Here is a 24,010-nt window from a genome sequence, read left to right on the forward strand (position 1 = left end):
GCTCTGACTCACTGCGATGCAGCCAAAAACAAAAACGCATTTTAGTCAAGGACAGCAAAGAACCTGCTGGTTTTACAAAACAATCTTTACAATTCCCTGGGAAAAAAAAAAATAAATAAAAATGAAAAGGTAGAGCAAATCTGCAACTGTAGGGTCTCCTCTCCCTCCAGCCTCCCAGCCTAATCCACAATTGTTTAAAGCTGAAACTGGCACATTGTTTCTCTGCCACTGGAAGCAGCCCTCTTGGTGCTAAGTGATGCCCTGTTACCCAGCCTCTCACAAAACTATTTGCAGCCAAACAATAGCAGCTGGTGACTTCAAAGCTGCCTTTAAATACTAACATCATTAAGGCACAGCAATCCAAGGAGCAAACACTCAACTGGAGTCAAAGCACTTTAAAACAACATCGCCCCTCTGCTCATCCTTCCCCTTTCTCCTCCCAGATGTCCCTTTGTGTGCCTGCCCCTCACAGCAGGACCTTCCTGCCATGGGGCCGGCTCCCAGGAGAGCAGGGCTTCCCCTGCCTTCCAACCTCAGCTCCTCTTTTGTCTCCCCAATTTCTCCAACCACTGCACGAAGAGCTGGCCCATACCATGATCTCTGGGTTTAAACTAGCACCACAAATGCTCTGCGTGAAGGACAGGACTTCAACCAGGCTTTGTGGCCTGGGAAGCCGAGGAGGCGTCTTTGATACACGCGTGCCATAATGTAAGCATGTCAACAGCTACCAAATAAAACACTCCTCTGAAAAAAACAGGACTGTTTCCTCGTGCTTGCTACTAATTACACTGAAGCTGACGATGCCTTTTTTTAGGAGTTAGGCTACTGATTTCTTCCACCGCTGCAATACCCATCCCACAGGATACAACGCGGACGCCCGTTTGAGTACACACGTGCTCATTCATGTGCTCCGTACCTTTCAGGGAAACCCAGTAGTGCTTCCACTTCCTGCGCGTGGCCGACTCCACTTTCTTGTTCTTCTTGTGCACCAGGAAGTTTTTCACCGCCAGGGCGCCGGCTTTCCGCACCGTGCCCTGGGCAGCCGTCAGGAGGATGTCGGACTGCCCCGGGGAGCTGAGGGTGCCGCTGCTCTGCTCGTCGCTGAGGGCCGAGCCGGCCTCCTCCAGGTTCTCGCTGTTGGTGGTGCTCATCTCCAGCTCCCGTCGGAAGTTCTCGTACACCCCCTGGCGAAGCCCATCGCCCGTCGAGCTGCTCCCGCTGTCGCTGCCGATGAAGGCCCGGCTGGCCGTGGGCGAGTAGCTGGAGTTGGTGGCATTGGAGCGCCTGGACAGGAGGTCGGTATCGGTGGCTGCCCCCTCGATGCCGCTGTCGGTGAACTCGCTCCCCTCGCCTGCGTTCACGTCCTGCGTGCAAGAGAGACATGGCATGAGGCGAAGAGCCACGTGCCTTGTGGAGGCACAAACAGAACCCGAAATTCGCAGGTCACAACACACTTCGCCACACTGGAGGTGCCTCACAGCTTTCTCCTCACGACCAACACCTGGAAGAGAAGTTACGGTGGGCAGACCTTCGAGCACAGCCTAAGGAAGACCAAACACAGCGGCGCGATGGCAGGGAGCACCTCTTGGGCCTCGGCGTTTCGGAGCACACCACGCGGCGCCACTTGTTCACATCAGGCTAAGGCAGCAGCGCTAAAGGTCTACCAAAAGGAGGACAGATGGCAGCAGAAACTGGCGGCGTCGAGCAAAGCAGCAGTCAGCCCACGCGTTTTGAAGAGAAAACATTGACATTGGACAGTCACACCTACAGCTGAAGATACATTTTAGACATCCTAAGGCTGTCATTTCCAAATTATATAACTACAAAGGTACCTTTTTTTTTTTTTTCTCTCCTAATAAGTTAACGCATCTGCAAGTACTTCTGTTTCATTTCTACATCCCAAATCCTGACGATGAGCAATGACCCTGTTGTGACAGACCCTGCAAAAATGCCGCACCAGAAGGCAGCTCCTGGTCCCCCAGAGCTTGCAGTTGGAAGGCAGAAGGGACACAAACAGGATTGTCTTGAGCAACAAAGGAAGCGACACAACTGAATTTGGGTTTCGAAAAGCTGTGCACAGGTGGCTTAGCTTGCCCCATGCAACATGGCTATTGCCCAAAAGGGGACTTTAAGGGACCTTGTGGCAGTTCAGCAGCCAAGGGACAAGCAGCCCAGGCTGAGAGCAGTAGCCTAATTATTACCACCTCAGTACCCAATTTGTGGCAGCTTTTGAAGGAGGACGAATAAAGGCCAAGACCTGTACATGGAGACAAATATCCCATGGTTGATATTCGGGAGAAGAGGGACCCAGGGAAGAAAATACAACGAAGTAGGAAACAGCCAAAACAGGAATTTCGGCCTCTACCACTCCTACAAAAGAGGCTAGTGCTCGATTTACAAGTTAAAAACAAAACAAAATGAAAAAAAAATAGGGAGACTCTGCAAAGAGGTGGCAGATTGAGTTATTTAACTCGAGAGAAAACAAACTTATAGGTGTTGACTTGAGCAGAAGTCTTCGACGGATCCAAGAGCAGCTCTGCAGAAACCAAGAAATCCTCCACCAAACTCCGAAATCTTTCTCCCGTGGAGCAGGAGCTGGATGAGGAAACTCCAGGGGGAGGGGAGGGGTGTTTCTGAATTTGACTAACTTACACGGCATTAATTTGTAACGGATGGGCTAGTTCTTTATAAACACCACCTCTCCAGGGAGACCTGGAATCCAGCTGGAAGAATAACCACTTCCTTCCCCACTCAATGAGCACAGTTATCCCAGTCACCCTGGTTATTTAATGCAACACATGGTGATAGACAAGCTGTTCTGGACAGGCCAACGTTCCTCCCCTCCCACGGCAAGTGAATGAGTTGAGCAGGGCTTCCCGTAAGCGCAGTCAGCTGCCCGTACAGAGCAGTTTCCACAAACATTTTGTCCTGCTGTTCCAAAACACTTGTTTTTTGGAAGCCAATTACCTTCCCATTCCTTGCAGCGCTGCAAACGAGGGCTATCTGGAGAGGGAAACGGGTGCTGCTCAGAAACCAGAGATTACAAAACACTGCCGCGAGTGGATTTGTGCACCCCATCGCAAAAAGCCGGGTGGTGCAACTTCCGATGGCAGCACCCCGTGTGAGAGCCCGGAGCTGAGGAGCCAGGGCTGGCACAGGTGCTCCACACCCATACACCTCCAGCAATGCCCCCTCTGCCAGCACAGCCATATCGGTGTAACAACAGAGAGATCCAGATGCCCCCTGCTTACCGGGATGGTTAGTCAGATAACGCGACTGCCTTTTGCATTTGGTTTCTGGAGCCTTGTTCCTCTGGTATTTTTTGAAATGGAAAACGTGCGTCACTCATATAGCATAAACAAGCCTGCATGCTGCAGGGAACGGCATGTAACTGTGGCAACAAACATTATTTGAGGGTTTTGAGATTTTTATTTTAGGTAAATGACTTAATAAATATACAATCTGTCTCGGAATTATTGTATCCGTGTGGTATAAAAAGTACAGAGCTGATTCCAAAATTTCATCCAATGTTAACTTTTAGGAAGCGTACCTCGTGCTTTAACTAGCATTACTTGGTTTAAAGCCGTAACAAGGCACTAAAACAGACCAACACCACCAACGAAGAGGAGATGGGACTTGTAATACTGCTCACCAATGCATGTGCAAAACTTTGTTGATGCTCTTTAGCAGATACCGTTAATTTTTTCAATAACAGAGGTGTGCCCAGAGGTGTTTAAGCAGAGATCTGCAATGCAGGCTCTCAGGGTTCCTGGAGCCCAGCATGACACAGCCTTCTTGTGTAACCTTGATGAGACACGGCGTCAGTCGCCTCAGTTTCCCTGTCCGTACATGGGAACCATCGTCAGTAAGTGATGCAAGGGCATAACAGCCTATTATTTGTAGAAAAAATAGGAAGATGGAAAACTCAGAGTGAATGTTAGATATGCTCATAAGCTTAAATTTTAGCACATATTGCAAAAATCTTTATGATTGTTACCACAATGAAAGCAGTATGTTGGATGTGTCGAAAGATATTTTCAGCCTAATGCTGCAGTCCTGCCCCAAATCTTCCTGTGCTTGCTGCGCTCCCCCTTCCTCTCTGCAATACCCTGTTATCAAAGATGTGTAGCCATCTGATTCAAGCCCTTCAGTGGGAGGAGGGTCTGGCTACACAGAGGTCAGCAGAACGGTTCAAAACGTACAGGCTGCTAATATTGTTCGTGCTCATGAATGATGAAACGCAGCATTCACGGAGATTAGCACTTTAGGAAGCCTGCTGTATGAGATGATTGGTCTGCGGGTTAGTAGGGTTAAAAGCATTCATTACACAGGTCTTTGACTTCTGGGTTCCTGCTGTAATGTCAGCCAGTTCTCATCGGAGGCTATGAAAAGCTCTCAAGGAGCGGTTTGCATCTGCTGTGGCCGTCTCGCAGCGCTGTGATCTGCACACTGAAGGGCATTCAGTTAGGAGTTCAGCACAGAGTGCAGAGGTTCAGTGTTGTGCTGCTGCAGAAATGTGCTGAGGCTGACCGGGTAACACCCCCCAGACTGGCAACGAACCACAGCGGGTTTGATCAGCCCCTCACTGGGGGCACAGGATTATTCCCCCGAACTTTCCAGCAAGGATGCCAGCAGCACGGTGCCCTGCCCATGAGACTGACGTGGATGCAGACCCCAAGGTTTGGGGTTCAGCCGTCTGGACCTCCCGGCACGGCCACCAGGCTGCTGCCCAGACACAAAGCGAGCGCTGTGTCACCTCCACGAGACCTATGTGAAAATTACTCACGCTTCCTGCTCAGCCTCCCAAAGAGCCCATGGGCGATGTCCACATATCCTCCAAGGAAGACTTAGCACTGTGTCAGGTCCATGATGGGATGTGCCACAGAGGCTTGTAACGAAAGAGGCATTTCACTCCTCGACAGGAGTGCCCAGGTCAAGCTCCTGGAGGCTGACAGTTAGCTAAGGCATGGCTCAGCCTTCATCGCTCACCTCCCTGGCTCCTGCCCAGGCTCTCCGCTGTGCTCCGGCAGGATGCAGACCGGCGTGCGCCAGGCACAGCACAGGAGCTGGGAGACAGCTGGAGATGGCAGAACGCACATTTCTCAAGCCTGGAGATTCGGACATTACACACAGAATATAACAAATCACCAGCAGTTTACCCTGGACTTCTAACTTCTATCATCAAGGGGCTCCGTTTCATTTCACTAAGTAAAAAAAAATTATATTATTCAACTCCATGTGAGATTCGGGACATTGGATCCGACATTTTGCACCTCAGCAGAGACCTTGTGTTTCGTATTTTCAGCCTGGCAAACAGCTGTTTCCACACAGAGGAATACTTTTGCCCAGAGAGACTATCACAGGAACCAAACACAAGGGTGGAACTAAAATCTGTGCTGCCCCGCGTTGCCTTCCCACTGCTGTTTACCTAGCTTTGGGCCGGGGAGGGCAAGAGGGCACAGCAAGGGGGAGGTGGAAATCATTAAATTGGTCACACAGAGTAGAAAACATGCAGCAGAGAAAAGAAAGTGTATTTCCTCCGAGACAGAGGGATCTGGGAAGTCGTGGGAACGGCAGCTCCTGGGCTTCTGCGAACAGAACAGGTCTCAGTCCGCGAGGATGGCAAACTGAATACACAGGGGCTTTGTCCTGCTGGCAGGAGGCTGCTCCACGGGAAGCGGGCAGAAAGTAGCATTAAGGCTGCAGAAGGGAACTAACCAGGATCTAGTGACCGTGCTGCCCTGTGCAGGTGCCTCAGCGGGGAGGCAGTGAGCAGTGGCACAGCGTCCACTGGGATCCCGCAACCCCACAGCAGGTGAAGAGATGGAGCAGGGGTACCATTTCTCACAGACATGCTATCACACTGCATGTAATGGCCCAAACCTAGAAAAAGAGGTGCAGCAGACAGCAACCGAGGGAAAGAGGAGGAAAAGGTGGGTGCCCTACGCCAGGAGATGCCACACTGAATCACGAACCAGAGACAGGCTGAATGCTGTCGTTGTCACTAGCACGGCAGCGAGGTCCAGCAACAAGGCCAAAACAGCCCCGGCAGCATTCGAGCCGAATGAGGTAGAATTATCACAGCCCCATCAAACGCAGAGAGCAATTTAACTGATAAATCAGTTGGGTAAAATAACAGTGAAAATATTAGCAGTGCTTATATGTTTTTTTCTCGCACAGAGGGGCAGGTTCCAAGCATCTTTGTCCCCTCTTTGAGGACATTTGGTTGTGGCCTCAGCTGGGAAGAGAGCCCTGGGTGGGATAAGCCTTGCCCAGCTCTGGATGATGACTGGACTCGTTGAGAGGGTGCTTCCAGTAGGAAGGCACTTAGTGAGCTTCCCACCAACAGCACTGTGACACAGACCATTAATATGGCTTTGTGAATCACTTTCTCCTGCTTAACTGGCAGCAGATTCACGGACACTTCAGGCACATTGGACTGATTTAGTGGGAAGACTCTTACAACATTAATATAAAGAGTTCCTGATGTGGATAATAATTCCTCCTAACTTACCCATTAGATTGAAAGTCCTGGGTAGTACAAGGCGACTGATTTTCTTGGAGAGGGCTCCCTCCAAGAGGACACAAACTGTCTGTTCCCTGTCCTGTTGAGCAACAGAGCACCGAGGTGCTGACATGCAGCAGCACCCTGGCATTGCACACAACCTGTCTGGCTGCTAGTTATGCAAGCACCACCGAGTGCATTGAAAATAGAAGGGGTAAGCAGCCTGCTGGTTTGCATGCTTTTATGTGCCTGCTGTCTCTTTAAAGCTCCTGTAGAGACGAAGATTGTCCTGATACTGCTTCTCCTTTCTTTTCAGTGCTATCTCTACCATCATTTGTTGGTTAAGGTGTTCAGTTAAGGTACAATTTGTTGCAAATCAAAATGAATTTCTTTCCCCAGACTTACTTGAACACCTGGTAATAAATACACTAGCAGGCTTATCTGTCTCGAAAAGAGTCAAAACATTACATGAAGCAGAGAGAAATCATAAATTTCATTGAAAGCTGAGAGGGAGAAATGGTTTGAAAGCTGCCATGGAGAAACACAGAAGTGACTCCAAGGCTTGCTCTGTCTGGAGGAACACCGCTCTGCAGGCTGCTACAAACTCACGGTACCGTGTCCACTAATTCCCTGTACATCTGATGGATTGTGATAACTGCTAATGCAGTAATGAACAGAAAAGAAAGTCTTTCTTGGAAAGGCAGACATGGCACCCAGCAGATACTCAAATACAGGAAGGGGGTGTGCATCCAATCCATCAAGCATCTGTCAACCCCATTTCCTCTGCAGGCAGCTCTGCCTGATATATGGCCATCACCTCAGCATTACACATGGCTCCTTGTCTCCATGTTAAGCTATTGCATTAGCTTGGTGCCTCCGACACGGGGGTTGGGATCATTTTTGGTTCACTGACCTCCTAGGCTGACATGGCACAACTTCACCGCTCTCTCTGAGGTACTCTGCAGGGCTCTTCACCGACTCAGGACAACGCCGTGGCATCACCCTGCAACCTGTCCATCACTGGAGGGGGAGTTTGACATCTCTAAAAGCTAAAGTGCTGGGGACAGGGAACGGGGAGGATGTTTTCATTTTGCTTTTGAATAACATGAGAGAAATCCAAGCCTGTGAGATAATGCGCAGTTAAGGGAAGGCCGCCCCCTTAGCAGGAAACGGCACGAAGCACTGCCACGGGACCTGAGCAAAACAGCTTTTGCCTGGCTTTAGCACTGCCTGTTATAAAGCAGTTAATACCATGAATGAGAATCCAGCCATAACACAGCAAAGCCTCTTGCAGTGTGGTCCCTGCACGCAAAACCTTGCAGCGCAGCTCCTGACACCTGCGTGGGTTCGGGGTGGAAGCCCGCTTTCCATCACCCCACAGTGGGAGGAAGCCTCATGGCTTTTGAGCATCACGGTGCTTAATCCCTCTGTTCCCAAACGCTGTGCTGAGGACCCCCCAAAACTCACCTTGCTTTCATCCCAGTGGACCACCCAGATGAAGAAAGTTTCTGGAGGAACTGCGCTAACCGTAAACTAATGCAAGCAGCCTAAAAGTGCTCGAGTGAAATAAATGGCCACATGCCTAGCCAAAATCCTCGAAGTAAAATACGGGGTTAGGTTACTTTGTGTTCACTCGGTGCCAAGGAGAGGCAATTCTTCCTGCAAAATGCAGCAGAGGGGGGAGAAGTGGGAAGGAGGGAGAGCTGCTAGAACAGCAACTCGAAATCAAAGCCTGTCATCCAGGAGGTGTTCACCTGAACAGCCAAGTAGCTGAGGGGAGCAGGGAAATGCCTGCCGCCTGGGATGGCGACCAGTCCCAGGATCACACGCTGGAGCACTCTGAAAAGAGAGGTTTCAGTGAAGCACTTCACTGGAAAGGATCGCTGCTGCAAATTGCATCCATCTAAGTAAGCACAGCCCAGCAAGCAGGCAGCTGGGGCAACCTGTCTGTGATTTTCGAGTGGAAAGTACTCGAAACTAAAAACATGCAGCACATACAGTTTTGCAGAGAGTACAATTACAGCCAGGGCTACAAGCACTTCAAATGTTTAAATGACAAATTCCCACTGTTTAAAAAAAAAAAAAAGACGACTGAATGGAGCTGGATCAGATATCAGGACTGCTAATTTGCTTTCCACTGGCTCCAGACCAAGAGCCGAGAAAGAAAAACAAATTAAGATCTTCGAAAGAGTATCAAAATATTTGCCAACAGAGACCGTAGCACTCCTTTTCACATGCTCCTTTCCTTGACAGTACCGGGGCAGGGTTGCGTGCTCCGAGGGAGTGCCTGCTGCTGGCTTTAAAATCTCCTGAGCAGGCAATACCTGCTCGAACGTCACCCAGCTGGGAACGGCAGGGCAGCCCTGAAGCCTTCTGTTCACGCTTTCCAGCCCAAGCTGGAGGCGTTTCCAGTTAGCCAGGCTGCAAAGGGCCCATGTGGTGGAGCCAAATGGCTCTGGTTGTTTGGAGGCACTGAGAACTCCAGCACGGGCTGCTGCGTGCCCCACACACGGGGTTGCTGCCTGTTTGCCAGGGGGCTCAGCATAGTTACTGGCTGACCAGTGCTCTCGGGTGGGATTCAGCCCCTATATCACCTGAGCCTGACCGTCTGACTCGAGGACCTCTGGCTTTTGGGGATTTGGAGGGGAGTTCAGGCTGTATCTGAGACCTCACTGCCACCACCTCAGGCTGGAAAGCACCACGGGACCGTGCAAACAGCGGCTGGAAACAGCAGGACGCAGGCTGCAACAGAGAAACAGCAACATCTTACTTTTAGGCACCTATTAAACGGCGTGCTGTTAATTATAATTTACTGATACATGACTTTGCCGCAGTCGGACTGGCTGCCTTTGGCTCCATCTGGAGCCAAATGACTACGATTAAATTATTTGGGTCAATCTGATTAAGAATCATATTTACATTGAAAATGGCTGTCTTCTCCCAACTCCAGACTGAAACGGACGGAATTGCTTTCATTGGAGCAGAGCTGCTGGAGATGCTCTGTTTGGGAAAGCCACGACCAAGGGGGGCTGTAACAGGAGGCCGTAAGGTCACTGGTGTTATGTAGAGAGCGAACAGGATGCGGGGGGAGCCAAAAGCAGAAAATGATTTCAGAAGAAGAGAAGTCATGGGGGACAGGTCAATCTGACAGCCTTGGATGCGGTCCTCACTCAGGAAGCCTCCAATTGCTAATTTTCCGGGATCAGGAAGAATGCCCTCAAGGAAAGTTCACTCTGCACTCTCCCGGTTTCTTTCTTTCCTATTCCGAGCACTTGGTGTTGGGGAGCAAGATACAGGGCTGGACAGAGCGTGACCCAGTGGGGTCCTTTTACATTTCGAGGCTACACCCTCCGTGCCACAAAACCATTTGTGAAGACACAACTTACACCAAAAAGTATCAGCTCTCTGGAGTTTGGCCATCCTGCAGAACACAATGAAACACTATAACCTGTCATAAAACTCCCTGAGATGGTAAAAAAAAAAAAAAAAAAAATCAACTGGAAAGATACCCTGAATTATTTTTAGATTGGTTTCTGTCTACATCCTGATCTAATTCCCACACAAGCCTTGTTTTCATCCCCTGCATATTCTGCAAAACTTTTTATACATTTTTTTTTTTAAGGCATGATAGCCCAAGTTCCTCCAGGTTACCTCCAGAGGCCTAAAAATAGTAACAAAAATGAAAATCTTTAAAAGGGAGGGGATTTAGTGCACCAAGGAGATAATCGGGCTGGCACTGAAAAGCTCGCGGTTTCCAAGTCAGAAGGGAAGTTTGCTCCCTCTCCCCCTGTCCAGCTCACAACAAAGGCTGGCCCGAAGACATTGTGAAGAACATTTGCTTTCCCTGCAGAGCTGAAGAACGTCTTTCTGGTCCTTCTCAGGAGTTATGTGAAAAACCTGGACTGCACCATGGTACTGCTAACGCTGCAGCTGAGCTCTGCACAGGAGACGCCAAGCTGGGCTCTAAAGCTCGGTGAGGACCACGGCCAGCCTTCTCGGGCATAAAGCGGTCCAGCAAGCAGAAATGCTTTGGCCACCAGGTCTGTTTGGATTTTAGTGCACACAAAAGACACAACGTGCTCGTAAAACACCACCACTCCCCCCAGGAAAGACCTGTAGCTTCAGACCTACTAAGGTCTACTCCCAACGGGTCAACTGCAAAGCAAACACCAGTGCTGAAAGCCCAAGGAGGTCTCAGGCTTTGGTGGCAACTGCCACCAGGAGATGCCTTCACCGGGCTGTACTCCCAGCAGAGTCCGAAATGTTGAAGGAAGCTCATGCCCTGTGCAAGGCTGGATACCCCCGTTCAATGGTCAAGAGGAAAGAGCAGCCAGAAATTGTCCACAGAGGGGAACGTGGAGTAAGTAGGTGGCACGATGGGCTTGGAAGTGGCACAAAACCTTATCTCAAGGCTTCCCTTCCCCTAAATTCCCCCAACAAGACTTTAATTAGGGCTCTTAACGGGAGGGGAGCACGAGGTTACATTTCTCTCGGAACACCCTCCAGAAGGAGGAGGGCGTCTCCAGCAGGCAGATGTTCAGCAGGACACAGCAGAGCCTCGTCACAAAAAATCTGGATCCCGACGAGCAGACTGTAGGATCCCGGGGATCTCACAGCCCACAGCCAGAACAAGCTGTATCCAACAGGACTTTGCCTCCCTTCAAGCAAAAACGGGTGAAAATGTCAGCCAATTAAGCTCTTTCCACCTACATCCCATCGGCTCCAAAAGCCGAGCAGGATCCCAGCAGAGCTCTCCGGGAAGCCTCGCTTCGGCAGATCCGAACCCTGAATGTTAAAATGTTACGAAAAGCAGAACTGCGTGGGTGCCCCAGAGCCACCCGGTGAATATTAATCGCTCACGCACGCTGCATCTAATCGCCTCTCCAGCATTAAAAGGCTTTCCTTCTCAATTAGTGGAAAGTGACTCCCACAGCTCAATTTAAGGTTTAAATTTGGAAGGAAGAAATTGTCTTTTTTCTTTTTCTTCCTTTAATGTAAACCATGTACTTGTAAAGAACCGATGGATAAGGCATTATACCAAAATCCATACGGCTCTGATCACAGCACCTCCTTTCTGTGATGCAGTCGCGGGGTTGCCTTCCAGCAGCACTGGCCAGCAAAACTGAGAAGCTACTGGTACCTGTCACACAACATTTAGCTGTCACGGAAAATACGGTGATGTACATATAGCTGAACGGGCAGGTGACATCGGATGGATCCAGGAATCAAACATCGCTGTGGTATCAGACTCACCCTGTGCTCGGCATCTTCTGCTCTTGTTGGACCTTGTTGGCACCTCCCAAAATGTACCTACAAGCGGCCACCAGGACCTGCTAGCACTCCTAGCACCAGGGCAGGTTAGACTGAAAAATCATGCAATTATCCCACCTGTGACTTTCCAAAAACTGGGAGAAAAAAAAAAAAAAAAACAACCCACTGGCAATTAAAAACCTGAATTCTTGTGAGGTTGGGCAACAGTGCCCAGGCCATAAACCTGGCTAGGAGGCTCAATTAAGTGACTCTGAAGAAGGGAGTGACCGCTGCACTTCGAAATACCACAGGAGCAATGACAGGTCACTGGCCTGGAGGCCAAGACAGAGAGCTGACTGTCCACACCACAGCACATTTGGCCCCAGGTCACCTTTGTGCAGTGTCCTTCTGGCCCTAAAAACATACCTAGTATTTTGTGGGGTGGAGGGAGGCAGGTCAAAATGCTGGAAATAACAGGAAGGTTTTGCCTCAGTCCACTAAATTGTTTTTAAAGCACAAAATCGTTTACAGCAGGAGGGCTGGGGCAATGCTGGAAGGCGGCATCAAAAGCATGAAGCCCATTGAGGAAGCGTTGGAAGCCCGGGCAGGGCAGAGAGAAACCCAATTCCCTGCGCTGTGCCCAAATACCCGCTGGCACAGCCAGGCCATCAGAGCTGTGCCTCAGCTTCCCACCTGCAGGCCAGGGGAGCCGTCGCCCTCTCAACACCAGCGGTGTCACGAAAAGCTGAGTGGATGTTTTCCGAGTGGGGACCTGGCACAAGGACAGGTTGCTGGTTGCCCTCCTCTCACCCTACCCAAAGCCACCACAATCAGGTTCACCGAGGAACTCGTCCTTTGATTTTGCGTGCAAATCTGCACTTCCTTTTCCCTCTGTTTATCAAGCCCTTAATGACAGTCATTTCCCTGCGCTCGCTAAAGGTAGGTTTGGGCTAGAACGACTTCACTGCTGACAAGCATCTTATACTTACTCTGCGCTGCTAGGATTAAAGACTTGGAAGGAATTTTCACCTTTCCAAAGCTTTAATTTTGTTGATTTTATTTGTGGTAATGACCACTGCCGAGACTCCTCACAGCCACCGTCTCCGGGCTGAGGAGCTGCACCTAGAGCAACCAGCCTGCAGTGATTTCCCTGGGCACAGCCGAGGCCTCACAAAACAGCATGCAAATCCCAGACTTTCACTGAGCTTCTCAGAGGAAGCTTCTTAATGGCAGGAAAGCCACCAAGAAGGAAAATAAGTGTTTCACTACATACAAGCAACACTGCTCTCTTTTTCCTCAAACACACTTGAAAGAGGGCTGGAGGCAGCAGTTGCACCCAGCAATCTTCATGAAAGCTGTGACGTGACGTTCAGGGCTTCCAAACAACGTCTTCCTTTTGTTGTTGTTCTCCTCCTGCTTTTTATCCTGCGCTGCCTTGATGGAGCACCAAAGGGCCCCTGCACTCACGCTGGAAAAAACACCTCCAAAAAAAATAAAAGAGCTGATTTGGAAGTACAAAGCTGCTGTCGTGGGACGCTGCAGCATCTGTTTCGGCATGTCATTTTTATATTTAGCAGCAGCCAAACACTCAAAAAGAGCGCAGTATTCCCGCAAAGCGGCTGCTCCACGTGACTTGTCCAGGTGGACGGGGGTCGCAGCCTTTTTTCCCAACCCCTCTGGGAGCAGTCTGCCCCTTGGGGTGAGCAGAACTGCTGTGTGCAACAGCAGGCAGCACTGTGGGACTCGACCAGGCTGAACACAGCCAAGGAAAGCAGGGCAAAACACGAGACAGCCCCCACGGCAGCCGCCAGAGTAAAGGTCACAGGGATGCTCTCCCTGCCTAGGAGAAGCAGCATCTTCTCCACATACACCCCCTCATTTTTCAGTCTACAGCGGGTGAGCACAGCAGCTTGCAGGACTGGCAGCCTCCTCCAAGGGGAGAGCAATGTTTCTGGGTGATGCTTTGCACAGCTGAGAAGGCCGGGTAATGAGAAGAGTGAAATTTCAGCTCAGTGAGCGTTTATGGTGGAAGGGGGGGGAGACACTCACAGGTTTCTCCTTTGCTCCCAGCCCTAAGAGCTGAGGAGTGCGTGCGTGCATGCATGCATGAAGGAGGGGAGACGGGGTAGGGAGGGCACAGAGAGGAGAAACGACGTGTGTGAGCTCCACGAGCAGTGTGATCTGAAAAAAAAGCTACTCTGAAAAAAAAAAAGGCACCGTCAGCGCTGTAAAACACAGAGGAAAATCTTTAGTGGCAAACACAGATTTAGCTTCTCCTGAGCCTGCACAGAGTGCAAAAGGCCCCAGTGCAGAGCTGCAGAGAAGCAAGGGAGAGCTGGCGTGATCGAGCCACCTCCTGAAACCAGCTCAGCTCCTGCCTGGACACAGTCCCCTCCGTCTGTTGCCCCTTCCTGGAAAGGGGGTGTTGGATGAAAGCAGAGCCTGGAAAAGGAACAGCCTAGCAAATGCCGCACGCTTCCACTTCACGGAGAACAGAGGAGCCTTACCTGAGTAGTTTTCGCCCTCCTGCCCTGCATGCTGTTGCTGTGGCTGAGCTGCGGGTTGGTGGCCCCTTCGGACAGGCAGTGGGACTTCCTGCAGGGCAGCGTGTTGTAGTTGCTGTAGGAGGGCGCATCTTCGGCGGCGCCCGACGCCGTCTTATGGCCGCCGACACCCGGGATGTCGGACACCAAATTCCGGCAGTAGCCTCCGAAGGCATTGCGGGGGCCTCCGTTGACGGCGGCGCTGGGGGTTTTGGGGGAGTACAGCTCGCTCATGGAGTTGGCACGCTGGCAGGCCACCAGCTGCTGGGGGCCGCCGCCGGCCTCCGTCCCCCGGGCCGCCTCGGCGTCCTTCTCCTCGGCCAGGCCCAGGATCTCCTCGTTGCTGGTCAGGTGCTCCTGGCTGAGGTCCGAGAGCGAGAACTCCAGGCTGTCCTCGCGCCAGATGTCGGCCGATTTGGAGCGCTTCTTCTTGAAGCTGGCCGTCTCCATGAAGCCCGTCCCGTTGGGCGCGTAGCGGTGCGGCCTGCCGTCGCCCTCAGCCAGGAAGGGCGGCTCGTCCCCGTAGAGCCGGCTCTCCTCCGAGCCGGGCATGCTGTGGACGGAGGCGGCGGTGAGGACGGTGCTGCTGTCCACGCTGGGCGTCACGGAGGAGTCGGTGTGGTAGGAGACGGGCCGCAGGCCCATGTCCACGCGGTCCACCCAGATGGGGCTGCCGAAGTCCTCGAGGGCGGCCTCCTGGGCGAAGGGCTCCAGGCCGTTCTCCGCCAGCGACTGGGGGATGCTGGGGGTGCTGCTGGAGCGGGTGCTCACTTCCGAGTTCCTGTGGATGATTTTCCCAGAGGACGCGTGCCGGGTCCGCCGAGAGGCTTTGTTGGAGAGGCGGAGCGAGCGCGAGGTGTGCTTGCGGCCCAGGCTGGCGTGCTTGTCTCCGTAGAAGGCGTGCTCTACGCTCTGGCTTTCCGCGTTTCCCATGGCTTCACAGTCTGCAAGGGAAGAGAAAGAGCAGGGCCGTTACAGTAGGCAAGGCCTGCTTCAACACTGCTAGCTAATTCAACAGAAGTCATTCAGGGGGCTAGCAACCATAGCAGCAAACTTAGAGATACAAATCGGACAAATCAGTACTTAGCGAAAAGGCAGACCATCGCTACGCTGGGGTGAACAAGGACTGTACTAAAGGGAAAGACTAAACCTTGAAGATTGGTGTGAACTCGAGCTGGTTTATCAGAAAGTACGCTTCCAAACCCCGCTTGGCACACGCTCACTTGGTTATTGATATCAGCTAACCCTCCGCAATACTAGCAAACACTACAAATTCAAAAAATCACCGTGCAGATAAACAATTGTGGTCATCTGTAGGTAACGAGATGCCAAAACGTAGATGGCTCTATGTCTTTATCTGAGATTTCACTTTTTTATTTTGCTAGGAACCACAAGCTGAAGCACCAAATAGCAAAGTACAAACTCAACTATTCGGTAGCAAGGTAATAACAGGTTTGATTTCTGGAACAAAAAACAGTGCAACGTTAATCAGGTACAGAGAGCCCCACACAAGAAAGCTGTATTATGAAAAATACATTAGCATGAGTGACTCAGACTATACAAAAATAACCTTTCCTTCCTACTCACTCCGAAGCGGATAGCTCGATCTAAGCGCTTTGATCTTGTGGAGAGAAAACAGAGCTGGAACATGGGGATTGGGTTTCTGTCCCCATCTCCGTAACCAGCCTCCTGCAGTATTAAGCTGTGCGTGTCCCCCTGCGAAACGGGTTTCCCACCTAGCAGCTGGCAGTCAGGATCTGGATTCAACCTTGGAAAACTCTTTGAGATCTGTGATGTCACTCAACAAATGTCAGAAATATTTTTTTGAGTAGTATTGACTCCTTCTGGACGAAGAGCAAGGAGAAGAGTAAGAAAGGTAAATGTTAAAGTACGTGGCTGTTCAAAATTAAACAGGAGAGATCCTGAATTACACACAAGCCAATTACATCTAGATAAATAGTCCATTAATCTTTAAGAGAAAATCTAGGAGAAAGCTCCCTCATTTTGAAATATTTCTATTAGTCTTGGTCGAAAAGAGAACGCCTTCCTGGCAGGAATCTGGAGTCTTCAGTTTCTTGGGGCAGCTTCTTCTCCGTTCACAGGATGCGCCAGTGGGTATTGAGCCAGATGCTCAGAGGATGAGCGTGGTGCTGTATCCTGCCTCGCTACCTCAATATACAGGATCACTACTGCACAGAACTGAATGAGCCCTACAGAAGTTACACAGAAAGCGATGAATCGACCGCGGTACACGTAGGCACAGCAGTTGTGCCGTAGGCTGCTCTGGACGCATATGGTGGAAGTGAACTTGTGCAGCAACATTTCTGAAAGCAGGCAGAGGACAGCAACACTCAGCTCTGCTGCCCAGCTAAGTGGGTCGCGTCTGAGGCCAGAAAGCTGCTCAACGCTAGAGCAACAGGCACCTCCAGCAGTATCTGGACACTGCTGTATCTAAAGTAAACACACTCACGTGCCAAGTAAACTATACCCTGTGTCTACTGAAATTAATGGCTGAACTCCCATTGACTGTCCTGAGACGTGGTTATCGAGAATTGTTTAGAAAAATAAATGTGCTGAACAGAGAGCAGGTTTTAATCTAAAAAAAATGACAGCATTATAAATCCCTGGGTAGGGTTTATTATTCCTTAGAAGCTCCAGTTCTTTGATATGGACTGGACAGAAAAACAAACGTCAGCTAGCTTTTACTTCTAAAACACTTTCAAGCACAGAAACTGCATTTTGTCTTCCACACAGATGTCTGATGCCAGACCTCAACACTCCCCCTCTTGCAAAATAAACCCTCTTGGGGTAATGCTTTTAGCTGCTTTGATTCCAAAATTCTTGCTAACCGTACTGTGGTTTGACAGGCTTTCCACCGGCTGCAAAGCACATCAGAGCATGCAGTCATTTCCCCCCGTCTCCAGCCATGCAACCAGCACTTCAGTATCTATTTAAGGAGAAACAGCACTTTTAAAAGCTCTCTCGAAACCATGAAAGATTAAAGAGTGGCTCTTTACCTCCAGAGACAGAGCTGCAGAAGGGCAGGAGCAGCCCTAGCGCACCGCACGGCCCGGCACACTCGCTGATGGAGACTCGGGGCTACAGAAGGCAGCGCTGTGCCGCCACCTCGACCTAGCATCCGTGCAGAAGGGGCAAAACTTAACCAAAAGGCTCCTTGTGCAGGAAAGGAAGAGCAGCTCGGGCTGTGTCCCCAGGGAGAAACGACTTTCCCGGAAGGAGGGAAGCCTTTCCTCCCGCAGAGGGCTGCAGGAATGTTTTCTGAGCGATTTCGCAGGATGAGAAGTATCTGCTAGGTACTGGCGAGAAGTGCCAGACTTCAAAGGAAATAGCCGTCCCTTTTTAATGCGGTGTCTTGGCCCTTCAGGTGGGGATGCCTTTGCAAATCCTGCAGACCGCTGGCTACCCATCCGGGCGATTAGCCCACAGCACCCAGGGAGGACAGTGTCAGAGGCCTTCCTGCCATCCCACCGCCGTGCCCAGCAATACACAACACGCTGCAGGTGTGCACATATCCACAAGTGCCAACAGGTCGGGCCGAGCGTGCCTGAGACAAACAGATCCCCGTGGGAGGGACCCCCTCCTGCCTTCTTGCCCCTATTCCTGCCACATTTCCCCCTGTGCATTTGCACCTGTCATCCCAATCCCATTCAGGCCTTTATCATGCAGCCGAGTTCACAAAAAGAGCAGAAAATAAACCAAGAAGATTAAAAAAAAGGCTCTTTTTCAGTTTATTTTGCTGGGATTGAGTGGAACTCAGGCGTGCCAGCAGCAGCACAAGTAAGCCTGCCTTGGGACACGGTGAGGATGGAGCAGCGTGGCTGGAGGGTGACATGGGGGACAGGGAAGAGGGGACAGAGAGAGGCAGGGAGCAGCATTTCCCTGTTCCTGACAGCAGCAAGATGCTCGTTCAGCGCACACAGATGTGGGAAGGCAGCCCTGAAGCAGACGCAGTGTCCTCAGCTAGCAGGAGCAGGCGCTGGGCAGGGGAGGGGAGCCCCAGCCCTCCCCTCCCAGGGGCGGCAGCAGACGCCCTGGGGCAGAAATGTCTCCAAGTGCTCCAGCTCCAACTGCCAGATGCTGCCCGTCTACAGCTTAACCGAATTTAGCACACTCAATGAAAAAAATCTGTATCAAATTAAGAAAATGAGTAATGTTAATGGGAGTTGCATGCGAACGCTGATAGGACAAAGGCTCCCCTTGTTAGCTCACCCACCTGAATCCAAAGGTGACCATTAAAGACCTATCAAGGTACCTACAGGATACCACATAAATCAAGTATGACATGTCTTGATGCTTTAAACAGGTCTGTCAAGCACGGCCAAGGATTGCGACGTGTCAGAAATCTGTTCTGAATTATTCTCCAAAGCCAGTAGAGATTAGTGTGCACAGACCATGTATCACAAGCAGAACCAGTTGGAAAATTTTCAGCAGAAAATGTTGATTCATCAAAACCCAAACTTTTCGTGGGAATAGACCGGTTTTGATGAAAGGCTTCTCTGCTCCAAGGGGGAGAAATCTGAAAACCGAAGCAGGGAGGCAGGCACGTCTCCTGGAAGAGGCACCAGCTCAGTGACTCAGTCGCTTACCAAAAACGTGGAAGATCAAGATTCATATCTGCAACCCAAGTCAAGCAAATGAGGGGTTGCAACTTGTTCCTCCACATCCTCAAGAGGCAGCCTCTGACCATCAAGCTATATCAGCTGCTCTGGGAAAGGGCTCCCTCTCCCAGAAGATCTGCTCCTTCCTAGTTCAGAGCAGGAAAAAAGTCAAAGTCATGGAAATCTTCACAGGGCCAGGAAAGTCACTGTTTAGCCAGCTTACACATCAACAGACAGTAACGATTTTTTTTTTTTTTTTTGAAAACAAAGACTTAACTGTGCTATCAACATTAGGATATCAGCAGGGAGAACACAAATCCTGCAGCAAAGCTTTGGACAAAACAATGCTCCCTATATCAACTACTGCTCTAAATAGACAGGTTGAACTTTAGCTGAACTGCTGAGTTTTTGCTGGATGAGTCACATGAAGTGGTTACGGATGGAGACGGTCATGTTCTAGGTGACCACTGATGACGGTCCCATCTAAGAATCTCGTTTTCTTTGAAAACCTCAATTTTTCCTTTCTTTTCCCTTCCCCCCGATGTTAAGTATTTCTCAAAGCAGTCACAAACCCAATATATTAATTTCAAATAAGCCCAAGGTAGTAACTCTCGAACTTCTACAAAGTTAGGCCTTTAGATTCCAGAAGAAAACCTGACGTACATTAACTTCCAACCAAATTTGAAGCACCTCGCAAGACAACAGATTGCAAATTTAAATTTAGATTCTGGTGGGAGGCCCTGGTGACAAATCTGTATTTTTCTCCTGGAGCGGAGCTTGAAGGCTGTGAGAACCAGAACAATGATTAAATCCACAGTGAGCAATGATTCTACAGAAATAAACTTTTGCGCAAATCTGCCAGCCAACAACAAAGATTTTGACTGAAGTCACAAGAACCGCATAGAAAAATGCACAAGGCTAATAACTGAGTGCGAATGTACACATTTTATTGTAATTAAAATGTGCTTTTTTTCAAAAGGGGAAGAGGGAGACTGAAATTCCACAGCAAGCCTCCGAGTTTCTCAGAAACTCCAGCAGTATATTTAATTGCTTTCAAATAAGAACCTTTTAACCAGCCATTTCTTTTTTTTTTTTTTTTGTAAGCCACTCTCACATATGTTAAAGCACGGGATGGACTCCAAAAAGGCCCTGCAGGCAATTCAAGTAAGAGGAGGAGAGAAGAGAGAGGGAGGAAGGGATGTCATCAGTAGCTGCTTGATAGCAATTCAAATGCCTTTGTATTGCTAAATGGGTGTAACCATAAACCACATGCAGCTTATCCAATTTTTCCCCTCCCACGAACCATTATACAAACACAGCAAACTCCTCAAGAAAATATACGGACACACATGTACCTTCCAAGGCAATACTGGTATCCAGCGCAACCTTCCCCAAGAGAACTGTGGCATTTAGAGGTATAGAATTGCAAATGATACCAAAATGAACAGTTACTGGGATTGCAGAAGCTGTCAGCACCTGCCACTCAGCGCCTCCATTACTCTCTCGTCAGAGTCTATGACTATATGCCAAAAACCTAGGGAGAGAGAGGGGAGAAAAAAACAGAATCAGACAAAGGGTTAGCAGGAACAGCTATAAAGGAGGACATATTCTGCCAAGTCCTGTTATCATCACTTACCTAAGAAACACTGTTCAATACAGCATGCAAACACTGCTTTTAAATGTGAATTACACAACCTGAGGAGAGCAGGATGACCGAAAAACCCAAACGCCTGGAGCCCAGGCTGCAGAAGGCACGGGGCTCCCCTTCCCGCCACTCTCTGCAATAAAAATCCCTACAGAAACTGCTGTGCCCCTGCTGGGGACAGCCTGTCTGGTGCAGGAGCAGAAAAGGTCAGGTCAGAGCACACACCTGTGTCTGCTGCTGGGGCAGGAGCCCGAAAAAAGCCACTCAAAAAGGCACCCTCCGACCCACACCGGCTTCACTGCTGGCAGCAGAGAGGCAGCAAGCCGGCCAGGGAGGAGGGGGGGGAAGCCCGAAACTGAGAGACCTCAGACGAAATGTCTCTGTGCAGACAGTGTAATTTATGAAAAGGGGAGTAATCCGAGCAGTGATTTAATTAACATTTTTCAAGGGCGAATCGGAGGCGTGCGGCGGAGCGCTGACACGCGTTTTTGTGCAGGGTGAAAGGCTTGGGGGTGGGAATTGCGCTCCCCAACGCGCGGCTACCGGAGGCAGGTCGGTGCCCTCTGAGGCCTCAGACAAGTCACCAGCTACACACACGCACTCGCACGGGCACCAAATCCCAACACTTTTATTGTTTTGGCACCACTGGGAAGGGGTCCGGAGAGCGGCCGCGTGAGGCCTAGTGCCAGGAGGCGCCGCAGGCCCACCTGAGCACGGGGTGCTGGAGGCACAGCGCTGCCCCTCCACAGCCCCGTGACAGCAGTGAAATGGCAACAAAACACCACGAGCCCGGTTTTACGAGTTAAAAATACTTCTGGAAGTCTCAGGGGATGAAAAGTGGTGGACGAGATTACTAATTCCTGTCACGTTACGAGAGCTGCTCGGTGGGGGAACCGTGATCCCCACTTGGCTGGGTGCTCAAAGAAACGAGAGTCACCGGCTCCTTTCTAAATTAAAAACATTCCCATTTTCTTTTTTCCTCCTTCATGTTCCTCTCTCTGTTCCCCACCTCCCCCTCTCCCCCCAAGCTGTTGGTTGAGATCTGAAAAGCAGTTCATGAATTGCTCAGGAGCTGGCAGAAATTAATAAAATGAAGCTCATTTATATTGAAATGGCCTCATTACCATGCCAGCTGCCAAGAGTTTCCAAGACAGGAATCTTGCTGACAAACAAGGTCCTGCAGGCGAGAGGCTTTCCACCTGCACCCACCGCCTGATGGATAACCCCACGAAGTGCATTCCTCACCTCTGGAGGAATCGGGATTGTGATAATCTTTTCTTCAGATGTCTGCTCCGGCCACGCAAAACTTGTCCAAAAGTAGAAAGAAACAGATGCGGCCGAGCATTATCGGCTTTTCCATCGTGAAGTGGTTGTTGAGGAGGTTGTGATCCACTCAGAGGGATCTGCTCCAGGCCGAAGCAAACCCTGGGCACTTCTGAGAGAGAGCAGCCACCTCACACACCGCCTTTGCTCCTCCAGCATAAATTGTTCTCTCTGCTCCCCCGGTACACCAAAGTTTAAGCTGCACGGCTCGTTTGCTAAAAAGGTGAAAAGATCCTAAGTGGATATTTACAACTGGAAGCTGGATTATCCAACTTCTCACTCGGCTCTAGTACATCCGAGGGGCTGGCAGCATCCCCTGCCATGAACAGATGAGTACTCCTGCACGCATGGTCCCTCCAGAAGAAAAGGATTTATCATTACCCACGGGCTCGTTTCTGAACAGGTTTGTTCCTATTAACTTTTACAGCTTGGAGAGAATTTCCCAAATGAAATCAAGCTGCACTTTTCAAGGAGAACATCAGTTTTTCCTACTTCTCCTTGTCTGCCATTAAAACGCGCCTCACTGCCACACTTCCCAGTTCACCCCAACAGCCCCAGCTGTGCCACAGCAGAAACTTCGGATGCCCTTTGGTGCCAAAGCCTCAGACGAGGACTCCCCTCCAACAGGGCAACCATCAGAGGGAAGTCCTCGTTGCAAAAGGGCTCTTTCGGTGTGTGAACTCTCGAGCTCACACATGAACAGCCCACCTCATTAAAGAAGAAACGCTAAAGAAACGTTTTCAAACTGCAGTGCTCAAGACAAAATATCTGTCCTTAGAGCCGGTTCCTGCACACACTCACGCACGAACACACACACAGACATGTTTACGGTGCGTATACGCACGCATGTACGCCAGTGCCTCCGTATGTCAGTGCAGCTCCTCTTGCTCTTTGAAGGTCTGGAAGTAGCACAGCTGTATTTATTTCCTAGCCACAAAACAGTGCCTTGAAAAATCAGGCCAAGGAGTTCCCACAGGGCTCAGCACACAGCAGTTTAAGTCAATCCAAACTGAGGAAGCTCGCAGCAAACCACTATGAATGGATTAAATGAATGCATAGTAAGGAAGCAGAATGTATTAAAGGAGCACCTAGTTATTCATCACAGCTGCTACCTGTGACTCTAGGCACAGCAAAGAGAGGTTTGACTTTCACATGTTGGGATGAGTTTGCAATGCCGAGAGATTAATAAAAAAATACAGTGAATACGCTTTCTGTTTGCTTGCAGACACTCAACATGAGCATTAACAGATGACAAATATGGAAGCTGTAGTTTTCTAAAAGCCTCTTTTTCGCAGCAGAACCCTTCCTGCCCAGCAAGGAAAAATTAGCATGCAAGTGTATCTGCTTGTCCAGCAAACACGACAAGCTGGCTGGAAGAATGACAGCTCTCTTGCAGTTCCATCTTTGCTTTTTGATTTTATGATGCATCTTTTTTGTCAGATTCAAAACGCAACTGCAGCTGTGAGATCAGTTGGTCACTACACAAATCTTCATCCAGCTTTGTGAAGCCCTCGGTAACTCCATAATAAAACACCAGGATGTACATGCATAGAAAGCAACGGCCCATCATTTCGTACAGAGAATATTTAATATTAATCAGTGGCTCTGGGCTGTATTCCCCACCCACTATCCTAGTGCCACACCGTTGTAAGTCCAGTGTTCAATCCTGTCTACGAGAGTGGAGAATCAGGCCCTTTACTTGTAACTGGAGGCCACATTTTGTTCGCCTTTATTACCTCTTGTTAATATGAAATGCTGCCAAAATCAATGGTAGCATCTACCCTGAGAAGAAGGTAAACGCTCTAGCACCTCCGGGGACCTGCTGCCCTGACGGCTCTGGATCTCCCCATCCCATATTTCTGGGCTGCTCACAGAAAACAAAACATGGATGGAGGGAGGGAGGGAGGGAGGGAGGGAGGGAGGGAGGGAGGGATGGATGGATGGATGGATGGATGGATGGATGGATGGATGGATGGATGGATGGATGGATGGATGGATGGATGGATGGAGGCACTGAGCTCAGGGTCCAACTCTAGTGGATTGCAGAAGCTGCTTAACTTTTAAACCAGTAAAAATCAAAGACAAATATGATCCTCTGTGTTTTCCTTATAGAAAATGTCACAGA

At 50.0% G+C, this 24,010-nt stretch overlaps 1 protein-coding gene across 11 annotated transcripts in view; it reads right to left on the reverse strand.

Annotated features, from left to right (window-relative positions):
- The window catches only part of TIAM1 (TIAM Rac1 associated GEF 1), a 155,789-nt gene that overhangs the window by 65,476 nt on the left and 66,303 nt on the right, over positions 1–24,010 (reverse strand). For 6 of the 11 annotated variants that reach the window (XM_084538657.1, XM_084538674.1, XM_084538656.1 and 3 more), the window contains 2 exons: positions 14,263–15,242; positions 917–1,364 (listed from right to left, as the gene is read on the reverse strand). In XM_084538657.1, the coding sequence (XP_084394783.1) occupies positions 917–1,364; positions 14,263–15,231 (1,417 nt within the window). In that variant the 5' untranslated portion in view covers positions 15,232–15,242. Of the gene's footprint in view, positions 1–916; positions 1,365–14,262; positions 15,243–20,272; positions 20,452–24,010 lie in introns of those variants that run through there. The other 5 variants (XM_084538672.1, XM_084538670.1, XM_084538671.1 and 2 more) reach the window with 2 other exon arrangements.

The sequence above is a fragment of the Aythya ferina genome (genome assembly GCF_964211825.1).
Source record: "Aythya ferina genome assembly, chromosome: 1".
In the NCBI taxonomy this organism is placed as follows: domain Eukaryota; kingdom Metazoa; phylum Chordata; class Aves; order Anseriformes; family Anatidae; genus Aythya; species Aythya ferina.